At 39.1% G+C, this 17,200-nt stretch overlaps 1 protein-coding gene across 1 annotated transcript; it reads right to left on the bottom strand.

The window, feature by feature from the left end:
• Positions 1-984: 984 nt before the first annotated feature.
• trhr2 (thyrotropin releasing hormone receptor 2) lies at positions 985-10,784 on the bottom strand. Its single transcript, XM_029522590.1, has 5 exons — positions 10,402-10,784; positions 9,833-9,965; positions 9,222-9,373; positions 6,638-6,761; positions 985-1,413 (listed from the first exon to the last, which is right to left on the bottom strand). Exons 1-5 carry the CDS (start codon positions 10,782-10,784, stop codon positions 985-987), a joined length of 1,221 nt encoding a protein of 406 aa, XP_029378450.1.
• Between the last annotated feature and the right edge of the window lie 6,416 nt (positions 10,785-17,200).

Raw genomic sequence — 17,200 nt, forward strand, 5'->3', positions numbered from 1 at the left:
TTAGTCTGTGTGATCCCTGCTCCCTGTGCCAGTTCATCTTAGCCTTTTTTGCAAGCATTCCAGAATTATTTTCCTAGTTCTGTCTCCTAGTGTTTTTGACCTCTGACCTGTTTTTTGACTCTGCCTTTGCCTAGCCCTTTTGTCTGTTTGCATTCTCTGACTGTTTGCCTGTGTACTGAACCTGCCTTAGGAAAGACCTTGTTTTAATGGAAACTGACTGAGTCGTGCGTTTGGGTCTAGTCCTAGTGCATCAGACGCTCGTATCACCATTAATGCTATTTTGAATGTAATGGTTTTACGGTTACGGTTTTACAATTGACAGCTATTTGATTATGTAAAAATGAAGTTGGTCAAATATACTTTGTGTTTGTGTTTCTTCTTTCTTTCTTCGTTATATTATATTTTAAGCAAATAAAATGTATTTATGAGGTGGGGGAGGGGCTTGGGGTAGCAAATATCTTGCCAGGGGCGCCAAATTGGTCAGGCACAGCTGTGGAGCATGGCTCCCTTTTTTGCTTTCATGGTTGGAAATCCATGTATGCAGGGCATAGCTCCAAGACTTGGTTCACAGGTGACGTGCACTGTTATTTGAAATGTAGTCGACTACCACACCAAAATAACCACACCCTGCATATATGGCTGCCGCTGTCAGCTATATAAACTCATCTAGAAAATTGCTAAACACCTTGCCACCACATTAACACTTGTGGGAAATTAGGCTCAGACAAACAAAATCAGATTTTATCCCGCAGTTGGAATTATACTGTTGTAACCTCTGACTTCTTCCTTCTTGATTCAATGTAGGTTCATTGTAGTAGTTTTGTTGTTGTTACTCACATGTCCAATGTTGTTGTTCAAACAGATTTCACGGTGCTTATTTAAATGTGTTCCTGTTAGTCATTTATGGTATGTCTGCCTTCAAAATTTGTGGTATTATTTAAGGAAATCCTCACCACCAGCTTTTAACATACTGTTACTGAAAGTCTATGGACCAATGTCAGTGGGTTGGTCTGTCCCCTGATTGTTGCTTTCATTATGTTTTTTAGTTAGATTCGTGACAGATTTCCGGACGGTTCTCCTTGAAGTGTCATTGGTTCCATTGCCGTTGGCCTGGGAGGTTTGCATGTCTCGGACAGTGCTGAAGCCGCTCAGGTTCACTGGCAGTGTCCTCTGATGTGCTACTGGCAGCTGGCAACTGTAAAGCCCACGAAATGCAGAGCGAAACTTCTGAGACATGGCATTGTATATCACAGGGTTTATGGCACTGTTAGCATAGATGCATGTCCGGCAAAATAGGAGGAACCAGGCGTCCAGATAAGGTGTTGACACGAAAGAGTTGATCAAAACTAAAGTCCGGTAGGGCATCCATAGTAGAGCGAAAAGGATCACCACTACTGCCAACATCTTAGTCACCTGTGGAGAGAGGACAAAAATGCAAGTAATTTAGAGTCTAATAGAGACCTCATAGTTGGCCCAAATCGAGAATTACAACATTATCTTTCCCCGTAGCAAAATGAATGGTAGTTGTCATCTTCGTGCTGTACATCAAAATATACAATAGATTCCACTGTAAAAAATAACAGCTTGTGAGGATTTGTTAACAGTGGTTAAAATATCCCATGACCTGAGTTTAATGTTCAGCTGAACAAGCGCCTTGCAAGTACTTCCAGCTACCTGCAGATGCTGAACAATATTATCAATCCACTGGAGTTATTTGTACAGCTTCATGAAAATAAATTGTTATTTTCAACAATCTCAGCTGCTGTCACACGAAATGCAATAATGAACACTATGATAGAGAGCTGTTTCCTGTCTCAGTGACAGTAACAGTGATAGTCTCATGTCTTCAGGATAATATGGTTTATCGATGTGAAAAAAACCCAACCTTTAATAATGAGTGAGAAATTGAGCCTATTAAATTGAGATTATTACAGTGATTTAAATTACATTAAATGGTGAAAGGGCTTTGGTGGTAAATCTGCACAGCCTTAAGTAATATGGACTGATGCGTTTTTACAATATTTTTACAATATTTATAACCTTTCAGCATTACAGCTATGTTTGTCAAGCGAGTCCACTCATGTGTGCTCATTTCCGCGTTAGGAGGGAGTTAACTAAGGCTTCTTAACTAAAGAACAATTTGCAGAATGGAAGAAAGGCAAGTAAAGGAAGAGAAATGAGGGACAGGGAAGTTAAATAATGAAGGTGTTAAATATTATAGAACAAAGTTTGTCTTTAAAAGTGCAAAATAACACACAAACATAATATAGTATTACTGTTGCTGTGTCTGCCAACCTTTCTGTCCTTGTATGGCACACACAGCTGAGTTTGAAGGCCAGCGTCTGAGTAAGGACTCCCACAGTAAAGGGATTCCAAATAGGGAACAGGCCATGTGGAGGCACTTTATGCCTTTGACCACCACATTTTATCCCAGTTTCTATTCACTCTGAGACAATAGTTAAAACTGAGCAATGGGACCACAGTGGCCACAATCACCTTTACTCATTTATGCTGAATTGGAAGAAATTCCTTCTAGACAAACAGACAGAAAGCCCCAAAATACAATGCAAATACAAAATACAATGCAAAAATTGTAGCTGCTTTCCATTTCCACATTTCCTTCACTCACTGCGGCACATCTGCCGAAGCGTCCTTTCACTCAGCTGCATGTGTTTAACACCACAGCAAAGGAATATGAAATTAAAGATTACGATTATTATTGTTATTATTATTATGATTATTGTTGTTGTTGTTGTTAATAATAATAATAATAATAATATATAATATAATAATAATTCTAGCAGTTTCATACCAAGAATCATGCACAAGTAGTCTCTCAGCAAAATGCTGTTTCAGATTCTGTTCTAACCCTTAAACAAAAAGTTTAATTTCTGCACAACAAAGTGCATAACTAAACACAAATTAGGTTAGGAGAGCTTTCTAATCATCTCTGAACTCCAATAATAAAACAGAAAGCACAAGGTTGACATTTTGAATTTGCATATTATTACTGTAGTGGCAAGATACATTTTTGCTAATAACAGTATCCTCGCACACAACAATGTTCCTGAATCCTCTGCTCACTGTTCCAAAGAATTCACAATTAGCAGCTGATGCTATTGATTTGCCTGGGGAAACAATGTACGGCTTCCCTCTTTCTCATGATGCCCTTGAGGAGATCACAGACGTGAATAAACTCTCAGAGGTTACAACCATACAGCAATCTCACACCACAACATATTAATCTACAAACATAAAAGCATCATTCTTTGGCATACACAGGTTTATCAAGCTGCTATCAGATTAGGTAGCCTATCAAATGATGAATGAGAGAGCATTCAGTACCTATTGAAGAACTGAGAGTAAAATTATCTGCAGTATTAAACACACTTCAGTATAAATCCCAAATCACATTATGCAAATCTTCTGCTCCTAGATGGGCCTCTTGAACACTTGAGATTATGATCTCTCTGCTCTAGCATGAGAGTTCAGTCTCACACAGTCCTTTTCATGCAGAGACAGAAAAAATCCTGTTAGTAAGTCTGCATGGGAAACATTCAAGACCAATTAAATTAAAAGTTTGTTGGCTGTTATTTGAGTATCTTTTGGTGGTATCTAGAAGCTGCAGTCATAATTTTCAGTGGTTTATAATAAAAATGATAATTTTCTACAAAAGAAATTGTTAGAAATCTTCTAGTCTTAATCCTGTTTTAACCATAATTACTCAAATGAGAAAGTGCCTTCCAAAATATTTGGTTCTATGATAAAAATCAATTCATATAAAAATCTAAGATTCCAAGACATTATTTTTAAATTAACAAAGAGGGAAAAAAACTGAATACTGCAGAAGGTCTCATTTATAAATAAGAACCAATGGGCAATGACTGGCACGATTTCTTGGTTCCCTGGTTTTAAAGCCTATAGTGACTGTATGGTTCACTCTCATCAACCTAATTTCCAGGCTCTTTAGCAGCCATCTATCAGCTATCTGCAGCCTCAAGCACACAAATTTAGCATCTTGCTGGTAAACATATTGAACATTTAGTGGGTATTAGGCCAGATATTTTTCACCAGAGCTAAATTAAAGGAAAGTTCACTCAAATTCATTACTCGCATAAGAGTAACAGTGAAAGCTTTTACGTAGCTCAATGTGCCTTGAAAAATCATTGATTTCACTCACCTAAATAGGAATTCTACTTTGCTATATCTAAAAATCAATTGTCAAAATCATCATCAGCAGCAATCATCATCAATTAAGAATACAAGCAAATGATTAAGTTGTGATTCGCTGTAAAATACTGACAGATTACCACTGGTGGATCCTTTAGATGTGTCTTTTATATTCACTTCTACAGTCAGTAAGGAATGAAATTTAGTTCAGCTTTCTCTCAAGAAGCCTGTTCTAACTGCAGATCTCCTTCTCTTCACTCAATCTGAAGACCTGCAGGGAGACCACAAAGGCTGGGTCAGCTGGTTATATGTTACAGTGAGAACGACAAGCAAATAAGTTGGATTTATAGAAGACTATGGATTCACAGGCTCCCAGAGTGACATGCAGATGCGTGCAACAAATGATCATTGTAAATCCCTGTAATGAGAAGAGCATCACCTACTTCTGTGTTGCCTAGCAGCAGTTTGTCTTTCTTGGTTGCAGCTGCAGAGTTTATGTTGTTAATACATCTCTTGCTTTTTTGCTTTATTCTGACTTAAATTCTATGAGATTTTGAGTTATGTATTAGGATGGGGATAAGTTGAAAGCATGTTCAGGACACAGTCAATGACATGTTATTATGGCTAACTACGACTATGTTTGTTTATCTTGGCTATTGATATATGCTATACATATGTGTATGAGTGTGTGTGTGTGGGTGGGTGTGGGTGTTATTACTCACTTATTATGCTGAGGTTTAACGGTCTACCTTTTTGGCATTTTTAACGCTCCCCCTTGGATCAGGATTTATGATGTTTGGATAAAAAATTGTCTGAGTTATAGATGATTTCCTATTTACCACTGCCCTTGGCCCATCTTTTGAATTGTTGGCAGCCCTTATTTCTGATCTGACTGGAATATTTATAATAGATTTGTGTGAGACTATACAGCAAAGCTGGTGTTAAGAGTCTCAGAACCCGAATGGTACCTTCTTCAAAGTGTAAAACATCCTAGAATATATACTGTATGGCAATGAGGTTGTTTTTTTAAATCAACGCAATATCAGCAAATCATTAGTTGCAAGCAAATAAGCAAAGTTTATTATATACATCACTATCAGTGACTAAGTCACAAAGTGCTTCACAGATTAAAACATATAAAATGGTGAGATCCATAAAATGACAAGCAACAAGACGAGACAAGGATAAAATGCAAATGCATAATAAATACAGTCACAAAGGGGCTAAGAAGTGTGTAAGAAGATGTGTCTTTAGCTGCTTTTTAGATAAAGTAAGAAAACTTGCAAGTCTCAAATCAGGAGACAGAACATTCCATAACCTGGGGGTCACTGTTTCTAAAGCTCTGCCATCTTTTGTTTTCAACCTGGGAAGGGGGACAGCAAGTAATGCCTGATCTGAGGACCTCAAGACCAGTTAGACCGAGTTTTGCATGTTTCTGAGGTAGAAGAAACATGTATGAGATCGGTAATGATCTGTAATGGTGTTCAATTGACAATGCAAGGTAATTTCAACTATCTTCTAAAAGCTAAATTGCCAAATGTATTAGGCAACTTCTATAGTAATTAATAACAAAGCAGACTGAAATAAAATTCAGTTTTGATTCATTTATACATTTTTCTAAGAATAAACGCTGCATGATAACACCACCAAAATAGGGAGAAATCCCATAGATTTCACTCTCCTAGCAGTTTGCATGAAACATACTGGATAGTTCAGCCAGAGGTAATGATACTGAATCTTAGACAAAAATGTGTTTGAGCCATTATAAGCCACGAAAACAAGCCAATATCAGTATAACATTCCTTTCCAGTGTAATTGGATTTTCTCATTCACTGAACTATTACATTACTACACACAAGCACAGCTATGGAATACATTGTATAGTGCTCCAGATTGTTAAATGACAAAGAAGCAAGTGTAGGTGTTTTTACAGTTGGTCAACATGTTTTTGCAAATAGCCACATACACATCAACACATTTCTCAACTTCTGTTATAAACTGACTATAGCAACCAAACTCATATCAAATAACCAAAAACACGCACTTGGTACCACCTGCTTATTTTTCTTTTATATGGTGCTTTGTAGTGATTCAGGTATACCTTTAAGTTGAAAAAAACACTGTTTTTATTCAAATCTTGGAATATTTTTATGAAATTGTGCCTGCATCCTGGCGTTCAGAGACAGATAGAAAAAATATATATTTCCGTGCTGTCTTTTCAAATGCAATAAAACTTGTGATCTACATTCCCTTGCACCACACCAGAACAATACCAGGCAATACACAGCAGACAGACAGGAAGAGAGAGTGAGATGGACACATCTGAGAGTCTGGGGTCACGTGACTAAAGCTATCTCAGAGCAATTACTTGATGGGTAAGAAAACTCTTTGACAAGAACAGAGAGAGCAGAAGGAGTTCACTGGGGAAGAGGGTAAATATGGGATGGGACCAAACTAGACCACAGACCTGTTTCCTGGAGGAGAGCATAGTCTTTGGCTGGCCCTGGCGACCCTTCTTCCCTGCTTTTGAGGTTTCATTGTAACTCCGCCGCAGCATGGTGGCGCTGGTGTCCGGATGGTTTGACAGAGGGCTGGAGGGATATGAGCAGGGCGTTAGAGCATTTATCAGCCAGAGGAATGACAGTCATTGATTTGTTTTTTTTCTTTTTAGTTTTCTGGAGGTGGTTGAATTCAACGTTCAGAGAGCTCTAAATCCTGCAAAAAGACTAATTTTAAAAACCTGTGGATTAAAACTTGGCATTCATATTCAACATCATTCAATATGAATTGATATCAATAGACCTGGCCAAAATGCCACCATAAGATTAAGTCAAATCAATTCAAATAAGATTTATTGATATGGCACCAAATAATAACAAAGTTACATCAAGACACTTTACATGTAGAGCGGGTCTAGACCAAACTCTTTATGTAATTATTTAAAGAGACCCAACAGATCCCCCCAAGAGCAAACACTTGGTCACAGTGGCAAGGAAAAACGTCCTATAAGAGGCAGAACCAGGCTCGGGGGGGGCAGCCATCTGCTGGTTGGACTGAGAGAGGGCGAGAGAGAGAGAGACACACACAGGGACAGGGGCAACGTTGGGTAGAGTAGGGAGAGGTGAGAACAGGAAGAGGGGACATTCAATGCAGGTGCAGGCAGGAACATGATGCTGCATGAAGTTCATAGAAATTATGCTGTATGGAGTTCATGAAGATATGGGAGCAGTAGGCATTGCAGGAACATGGGGTGGTGATGATTCACCACCTGCAGAATGCGGAAAGGGAGAGAGTGGAGAGGAACTGGAAGAGACAGAGACTTGGGAAAACATAGTTAGTAAGTAGTTACACATATTTGGAACTGGGGAAGCAGGGACTTCGGAGAAGCAAGGTTGTTGGTATGTTAGCGCATGCAGGGGGGGTGGGTAGATAGAGAGAGCGAGAGAGGGAGAGAGGTGCTCAGTCCCCCAGCAGCCTAGGCCTACAGCAGCATAGCTAAAGAGTAAATGCACTTTAACTTTTTAACTATAAGCTCTGTCATATAGAAAAATTTTAAGCCTGGTCTTGAAAATGACTAAAGAGTCCGCCCCCCAGACCGATATTGGAAGTTGGTTCCATAGAGGAGGAGCCTGATAACTTAAAGATCTGCCTCCAGATGTACTCTTGGAGACTCTAGGAACCACAAGTAAACCTCCATCAGTACAGACAGTAAGGAACTATGAGCTCTCTGAGATATGATGGAGCTTGGCCATTAAGAGAAGGATTTTAAATTCTACTCTGTATTGCTCTGCTTAATGAAGAGCAGCTAACACAGTAGAGATGTGATCTCTTTTCCTAGTTCCTGTTAATATTCATGCATAGCATTCTGTATCAACTGAAGTGGATTTCAGAGATTTGTTTGCACATCCAGATAGTAATGAGATACAGAACAGAACAGTTTGGGGATTGCCCCTTCCTGTTCCAACATGAGTTTGTTGAGGATGAACTTGACTGGCATGCACAGAATCCTGACTTCAATCTGATAGAACACCTTTGGGATGAATTAGAGCAGAGATTGAAAGCCAGGCCTTCTCATCCAACATCAGTGGGTGACCTCACAAATACGCCTCTGGAAGAATGGTAAAAACACTGCTAAACCTCATGGAAAGCCAGAAGAGTTGAAGCTTTTATAGCTGCAAAGGGTGGACCTACGTCATGTTAAACCCTATGGATTAAGAATGGGATGTCACTTAAGTTCATATGCGAGTCAAGGCAGGTGAGCAAATATGTTTGGCAATGTACTGTCTATATGTGACATTATAACAATCCAAAAATAATTAAGTTAAGTTGGCCCTGCAATGGACTGGTGATCTGTCCAGAGTGACCCTGCCTTCACCCAGTGTGGGCCCAGCTCCCCCCATGACCCGGAAACAGATAACCGGCTGAAGATGAATGAATGAATATGTTAAGTTCTCTATTGCTGCCTTCTAAATTCTTTGCTTGGGTAAGATTTGTCTGCTGTGTGGCCAGGGGCAAGTGGCTTGTTCACTGATGACAGTCTCCTGCTGCAGTTGCAAGCAAAACAGCTGTGGGCCATAAGACTGAACCATTGGACTTCTTGGAATTAAAAGCAAAGCAAGAACAAAAAATGCTAAAATTCTCCACAGAGCTCATTTCATCACTTCAAGTAACTAACCAGTGCAGTTCAGCAAAATTAACAAGTTTTCAAGTGTCTGCATAGCAACCTTCAGGTTAGAAATTGATCTTGACGATCCCATATCTTACACATTCCCTGTGTTTGATATGAATTGTCAATAACCATAAGAAGACGATGTTCATCATCAGGGTTATTTACTGCCCGCTGTCTGTGCACCTTTATCTATGTGATAACTAAAACGTGATTCTGGTGCCCCATGGAGAGCTGCTTTCTGAACAATAAGTGTCCAGGTGAGTCTAAAGCTCCTCCATAGGCGAAGATAACAATATACAACATTAGATGGCAGCATCATTTGTTATCCATTACCCTTACTGGATACTTTACTGATGTTTTCATGAGAGTCCCTCTGCAGTACCTGAGGTAGAGGACTCGCGATATCAGGCCGTAGAGCACGATGGCAAGTAGCAGTGGGATGGCGTAGAAAATGGTGAAGTCGATGAGGTAGATTGGCAGGTAAAGCTCCCGTTTCACCTTGTAGCCACACTGCACATGTCCATCCTGGCTGACCTGAATATCAAGCTATCATAGATTACGCTGCAATAAAACAGTTGAGTGTCTCACAAAAACGTGTATTGCATCTCAACATAATGATACTAAAAGGCACAGAGCTCTTAGAAGCTTTCCTCTGAAGCTTAACCGGAGTTTATACAAAATAGGTCTTTGTATCCAGAGCTGTTTTATTCCCTGTTCATGACTCATGCACTTACTGAACCGCTTTGCAGTATTTGCAAAAGGATAACATTATGAGGGTGTTTTTTCCGTATAACTTTGCACCTGTTGACAAAACAGTTTAGCTAATTTATAAATATGTAAACTCATATGGCAAACACAACATAAAAAAGTGTTTACCTTTTATTTTTATTCTTTACAAAATCATTGTGGCCATGGATTAACTGATATTGTATGATTTTTCAATGTTTTGATGAGGTCCGTACACACTGATCTGGAAAACAGTATATTTCTAACCTGTATGTCCACTAGAAAGAACCACAGCATGCAGTAAATGCAGGTGAATATCCAAACTCCAGCAATGATCCGCTTGGCCCTGGACACCGTGCATACTGTCTGAGCCTTCATTGGATGGCAGATAGCTATGTACCTGTGGGTGAAGAGAAAAGGTCCAAACATGCCGTCTAACTAACCATCTAACCAGTAATCTTTTAACAGGTGACAATTTGTCGCTTCTCTAATAACTTCATAATGAGGTTGGGGTGTCTCCAAATACAACCTTAAGGGGCATACCAGCAAAGAGACCTTTGTTGTCATTATGAGCACAGGTTGAGAAGGTTTTGCAGTGGTTGTGGTTTGGTAAGTTCTGGGCCAAAAGGTTTAGGATGTGGGTTTAAAGAACTTCCATAAGATAACAGGGTTTTGTACAATAACATTGTACAATAACAAATTTGTTATTTAAGGACCCATTTTTCACACCTTTCTCGTGACTTTCAGGCTTATCAAAATGTGATATATATATATATATATATATATATATATATATATATATATATATAAATTAGCGGTATTAGTTGTTTGCCTACCTCTCCACGGTGAAGGCAGTGATGGAGCAGGAGGACACGTTGATGCCCAGGTATTGAAGGTAGGTGATCCCCAAGCAGCCTACATGGCCAAAAATCCATTTGCCTGTCAGACTGTCCAGCACATTGGGCAGCCCCGCTGCCACCAGCACTGTCAGATCCGCTATGGCCAGGCTGACGAGGTAACAGTTGGTGGGTGTCCTCATGTGGCGAGTAGTGAGGACCACGAGAACCACCATAACATTTCCCACGATGCCAACGCCACACACCAACAGGACCAGGAACACAGATACAGTCTTGTACTCTAATAAGTCAGTAACTGGGACGCTGGAACTCAGAGAGATGTTGGTTGGGATTTCCATCCTGGAGCTGGCATTGTTGGTCATACTTGCTAACAGCTGGCCTCAACCCCGGATGTTTGCTTAGAAATGCTATGTTCTTTTGAATAAGCTGGTTGATGACTCTGAGCCTGAAATTTTGCCATATTTGTACCTCTTCACTCAAACCATGAAGTATAAAGCCAGTCCAATTATAGGCAGCATCTGTTTTTGACTATTTTGAAGCTTAAATGTCTGTGAGGTTTTACTGAGATTCTTCACTGGAGAAGAAGAAACTGCTGGGAATTTGTTTGTCTTGTTTTCTTGCTTTCAATAGTTTCTATTTATTCACTTACAATCTTTTCTATCCAGCTAATGTCATAGACTGAAAAGGAAGGGCATAATTGCATGTAGTTGTGACTTCCATCACTTAAGCCTCCATTCAGTCACCTAGAAATAGAAAATTTGTTTAATTCATTGCACACGTGGATATTGAGCTGACAACAGCCCGGTCAAGCACAGGCATTCACACTTCCGTCTCTGGGTGTGTTTATATGCTCATTAGATTCCTTATTATGGCTTGTACATAAACAAAGATGTTATTCCAGCTTCAGAAACCTGCACTGTGACATGCGAATCCTGGTATCTGAACCTCCTTGGTTGTAATATTTATGATGATATACGAAAATCCTTGGGAGACCTGGTCCTTTTTTATTTTTATTTTTAGTTTTGTCTTTTCAGATATTCTCACACATCTCTGTCCTTTCTGGAGGAAATATACAGATTCAACCATCTGATTTAGACAAATGGAGTGATTTTTCTAAAGTATGACTTTTGTATACAATTTTGTAAAAGCCTCCCAATCTTGTTAAGCAAGGAATAACAGCAGCTGCATTGGAATTGCTATGGTCAAGTCAAGTGCCCACTTCTGAGAGGTGGTCCTAATGGAAATTACACCAGCAATTACATTACTGCATAATTTCTATTTCACAATCATCATTTGGTGAGCAGGAATATTTATACAGATCTTGTGCTGAGCAATAATGTTGGAACACACTAACAGCTCTTTCAAACCTTCAAACAAGGACAAATATAAAACCTTAGTTTTTTTCTGAGGATCTCATGAAGGCCCGTTGCCCTGTAGATATGGAAACCTTAGATTGAGATCCACTGTTGATAGATATTGACTGCCAGTATTCTAATTAGCCGGTCAGGTGCTCCTGAGCATACAGGCATGTGTCAAAACTGTAGTGACACACTCAATGAATGCAAATAACTTTAACAAAACATTCTTGTAATAGTGCACTTATGGTACTTCCTTGTGCATTTATGGGAAAGTTAGAGTCTTCAAATGCCTCAAATCCTGTACTTAATTGGAATCATTTCTTCTAACTACTGCTGAAACAGTTTAGTAATTTGCCAGGGAACAAAGTATTTCTGCAACTTAAGGGCTCTGAGGTTTATTTTGAAGTTTCAAAGTGTGCTGCAAACTAATTAAGCAGGAGGCCTACTTTGAAACTCTGCAGGACAAATTGCTTTGTGTCTTACACCCAAGAAGACACTTCTGAACTTTCGCTCTGGAGGACTGCCTCAAATAAACTGAAGTTGAAAAAATCGACACGTAATTTAGTTCCATTATTCTGTAATAAAATGAAAACACATCCACTCTCCATTTGATTACATGTCCACCACACCAGCTGATCTATCATATTTGGTTGTGTGAGGTGCCTCAACAGTGCTGGCATAGCAGGTTTCCTGTTATACTGCACTTTACATAAACACAAATATGTCTTATCTTACTTGATTAATATACACATACACCTTAAAAACAAAAATCTGTCATTTTTCTACCTTTCTGTGGGTGCTTGAATGGTCCTCTGCAGCTATACAAAGCGTTTTTATGCCAACAAAAATAACCATCACATGGTTAGTTAGAGTGCTATTGATCTGTGTTACCACTGAATTGTAGTGGTAGTAGTAGTAGTACATCTTTATTGTCCCTGAAGGGCAATTTTACAGCTAGTCATGAAAAACAGAACATTGCATATAGACAAAAACATAGCTCAGAGTACATTGCAGCATTTTTTACTAGTTGTAAGATAAAATCTTGGATTTAACCATGTAAATCAGGTCTAAACTCCAGACTGAAGTTTTAAAATAGATGGTTAGGCGAGATGTTTGGAGAGATAAAGTAGTATGTCTAACTTGCTTCCATAAGCAGAGACTCTTTTGAGGCATAGAATTAATGACTCACCACCTAAACACTTGCAGCTCACCAAAGTCTTGTGCACACTATCTCTCCAAGCAGAATAAAATAAATCAACCATGAACCTTGAATCTTGAACCTTCGAAGCTTCTTAAAACATAATTTCTCTTTAAAGAGCTCTCAGAACAACAACAAAGGCTTTAGCTTTGGCTTGCAGTAGCTTCTTTCAGTCTCAGTTATTCAGCAGGATTTTACCAACAGCCAAGGTCTCCTCCAGAATTCAAACTGATACAGCAGTATACAAGAACTATAACAGCAGCAGTGACAGTAATATTAAGGATTTTTTTTTATGTTAAAAATCACTAAATGACAACACCATTCTGCAACCACAGTCATGCGAGTCTGAGAACTGAGCTGTCTAAAGTTTGCTTGGTTTGTTTCTTTGATAATAAAAGGTCCAAATGCTGACAAAAATTCTCCATCAGATCAAAAAACATGATGTAAAATACAAAACCGTGTAATAAAAAATCCCCACTAAGTCAGAAAACTTGTTTCTTAAAATGTAGCCTTTTTGGGAGAACCAGAATGCTAACACATGCACAAAGGGGGCATGTTTCCATTGATGGGCATTTTCATGAAATTGATAGGCAACATTATGAAAATTCCTTTATGCCCTTGCTTTGGTTCTCAGTAACATTGATACAGTCAGTCTTTAGCTTTGAGCATAAGACAGGCTGTCATTACTGGCATCTCCTCAGCTAAAATCTAGCCCAGTCTGTCCTCTCAGGACTCAGTCTGAATTGATACATGGCATCTGATAAAACACTCAGAAACAGCAGATTGAAGTTCACAGCACAACCATGACAAATATTTTTATTAAATGTTACCAAGGATGAGCTGCCCTAGAGCAATGCACCAACATGACACTTGCTCTATCGCTCGACTATGGTAAGTCATTATTTAATAAGTGACCTGACATTGAAGAAAATATCTTTACAGAAATTGGGAAAAATTTATTCTTTGCACGTCACAGGATGCCATAAACCTACTGAAAAGATTACACTGAGAAAAGTTGCATCTTAATTCCAATAATAATGACTTATTTTATCTTCTCTGCTACTTGCATTGTTATATTTCAGAATGCACAGGTCGGAAATGATCAAAGTTACACCACGTCACTTCTTTCTCTCTTCTTTGCTTTCTACCTGACATATTTTGTTACACAGAGGAAGGATACATAGTGCATGCTGAGTATGGTGTGGTTAAAGTTTCACTTCATCATCGCAGAAAAAAAACCCACTGCCAACTACTTATTCTTTACCATAGAAAATACACATTATTTACCTTGTACCTCTTTGGATCTTGTCAGCTCCCAATTTCTTCCTCAGGTCTTCATCTCACTTCACAAAATAAAAGCTTTATTTTTGCCCTATGAGTGGTGTGTGTGTGTTCATCTCAGTCGCAGCTTAAAACCATAGTCAAACTGTTGCAACCCTGGAGCCAGTGATGTACCATACGTTCCAATCATTGAACCCGTCACTAACACATGCTTACACCGGAAGCAGCACTACTGTTTTCAAAATAAAAGCGCAGCAAGTATGTCTGAGGGTGAGCTATAATACACATGCAAATAAAGGAGAAGCGGGTTAAAAATGAATGTCTCCTGTCACTCAGGACTGTTGTAGAGAAGCTCATGCACTGGAGGACTCAGGACATCTTGGACGAAACCAAACACCTTCCTCACAACATTGTAGCTCACCAACCAACATCTCTTCTCACTGCACTGCAGGCCGAGTGGAGTGGTTTAGAAGATGCTTTGTCTCATAAAACTTTTCTGGTAAATGACTGGCAGGGTGGTGCATTCCTCACATTGTGATGCTATTTAGTATGATCCATAGATTTGCAACTGCACAGTTCCCATATACAATCAGCCTGAGTATGGTACAGTCAGTGCACTCCAATGGCGGGCCTCACAAGAAGTACCACACCACAGCATAAAAAAAACATTTATTTGGCTTGAGACAGGAGTTGCTTTTTTTGTTATTGTTTGTTGTTGGGTTATTTTGTTGTTTTTTGTTTTAACAATCTATGCCTTATATTGATGTCTTTTTACATGTTGGGCCAACATACAGAAAAATATAGGGCCAGATTATCATTCACATTGAGTTTGTGTACCTGTCTGTATTGTAGGTATCAACATTAGCCTCACTCTGTGAGTCTAAAATGTGATGGATTTGGTAACTACCCTACACCTGCAGGTCCTGCAGATCATGTGGATGTTAAATGTGAATAAAAATCATATCCAATGTTTGGCCAATGTGAGTTTTGGTGAATGAACTGCCTAAATGTCAAATCTGGAGCAGGATATTTTTATTTTGAATTTTCTTTTTATTGTGACAGGAAGTCTTTGGTTGCCTTTCCATCAGTTTAACAAATTGTGCTAAGAGCACTTTCTCGCTCGCCTCTGTCTGTCACTCCCTGCTGAGGGAAATGTGTTTGGAGGAAGCAGCCACTTCGTTTCATTTACATTAAGAACAATATCAGAGTATCTTGTACTAATCATCCACTAAAATTATTTTCACAACTATATCCTGCTGCAACCAAAATTTTCCATCTGAACATTCGTTCACTACAAATTAACATCTCTGCACTGGGATCAGGCTGACTGCAGTTAAATCATCCAAACACTGAAATCAGTGATTGTGTCATCTTTATGCCATTCTGTAAATTGTGTTTGTGATTCCTTTCACTGTCCCAGGGAAAGGAGAATATTAGTGATGCCAAAAGGAGATTTCACCCATGGTTGAATCTATAATCAGTGTCACTGATGCTCCCTGCAAAGACCCAAGGGAACATTCAGATATCCCTGAGGTCTCCCTTCCCTCCTTCCCGTTGTGGGTGTATTTGTTTGTCAGTTTTTAGTTGGAAGTTGGTCCCAGCATATCAGGAGCTTCTTCATGACACACACCTGCTATCAACAATCCTCCTGCTTTAAAACCTGGTGTAGCACTCCAGTCTTTTTCAGAGTATCTACAGGTACATCCAAAAAAAAATAAAAAAATAGAACATCATGAAAAATTCAATGTTTTTGTCAGTCATTTTAGAAAGTAAAACTGTCATTTTATATAGATTCATTACACAAAGAGTGAAATATTGCAATCCATTGTTTCTTTTAACTATGGCTTACAGATAATGAAAACCTAAAATTCAGTGTCTCAGAAAATTATAATATCACATAAGGCCAATTAAAAAAAAAAAAGAAGAAAAAAAAAAAAGAGATGTTTTAAGCACAAATGTCAACCTTTTCGGCAGTGTGGGCAGGTTCCAAGTCCTGCTATAAAATAAAATCAGCATTTCCATACAGCTTGTCAGCAGAGGGGAGCATGAAGTGCTCTAGAATTTTCTGGTTGGAGGCTGCATTGACTATGGACTTCAGAAAACACAATGGAGCAACACCAGCAAATGACATGGCACCCCAAATCATCACTGACTGTGGAGACTTCACACTGGACTTCAATCAACGTGGATTCTGTGCCTCTCCACTCTTCCTCCAGACTCTGGCACCTTGATTTCCAAATGAAATGCAAAATTTACTTTCATCTGAAAAGAGGACTTTGGACCGTTGAGCAACAGTCCAGTTCTTTCTCTCCTTAGCCCAGATAAGACATTTCTTATGTTGTCTCTGGTTCAGGAGTGGCTTGACACCAGGAATGCAACAGTTGTAGACCATGTCTAGTATTCATCTGTGTGTGATGGCTCTTGATGCTCTGGCTCCAGCCTCAGTCCACTCCTTGTGAAGCTCCCCCAAATTCTTGAATGGATTTCGCTTGGCAATCCTCTCAAGGATGCAGTTATCTCTCTTGCTGGTGCACCTTTTCCTACCACACTTTTTCCTTCCTCTCAATTTTCTGTGAATATGCTTGGATACAGGTCTCTGTGAACAACCAGCTTCTTCAGCAAAGACCTTTTGTGGCTTACCCTCCTTGTGAAGGGTGTTGATGACTGTCTTCTGGACATCTGTCATGTCAGCAGTCTTCCCCATGATTGTGTAGCCTACTGACCCAGACTGAGAGACTGTTTAAAGGCTCAGGAAACCTTTGCAGGTGTTTTGAATAAATTAGCTGATTAGGGTGTGACTCCAACAGTTTCTAATATTTTTCACAATATTCAAATTTTCTGAGACACAGATTTTTGGGTTTTCATTATCTGTAAGAAACAAAGGCTTGAAATATTTCACTCTATGTGTAAAGAATCTATATAATATATGAGTTTGACTTTC

This window comes from Echeneis naucrates, chromosome 16 (assembly GCF_900963305.1).
Source record: "Echeneis naucrates chromosome 16, fEcheNa1.1, whole genome shotgun sequence".
Classification (NCBI taxonomy): domain Eukaryota; kingdom Metazoa; phylum Chordata; class Actinopteri; order Carangiformes; family Echeneidae; genus Echeneis; species Echeneis naucrates.

Coding starts and splice junctions, on each gene's coding strand:
- trhr2 (XM_029522590.1), bottom strand. CDS start 10,784: ATGACCAACAATGCCAGCTCCAGGATGGAAATCCCAACCAACATCTCT. Junction 9,966..10,401: donor ACTGCCTTCACCGTGGAGAG/GTAGGCAAACAA, acceptor CTTCACCCACAG/GTACATAGCTATCTGCCATC. Junction 6,762..9,221: donor TCGCGAGTCCTCTACCTCAG/GTACTGCAGAGG, acceptor ATATCCCTCCAG/CCCTCTGTCAAACCATCCGG.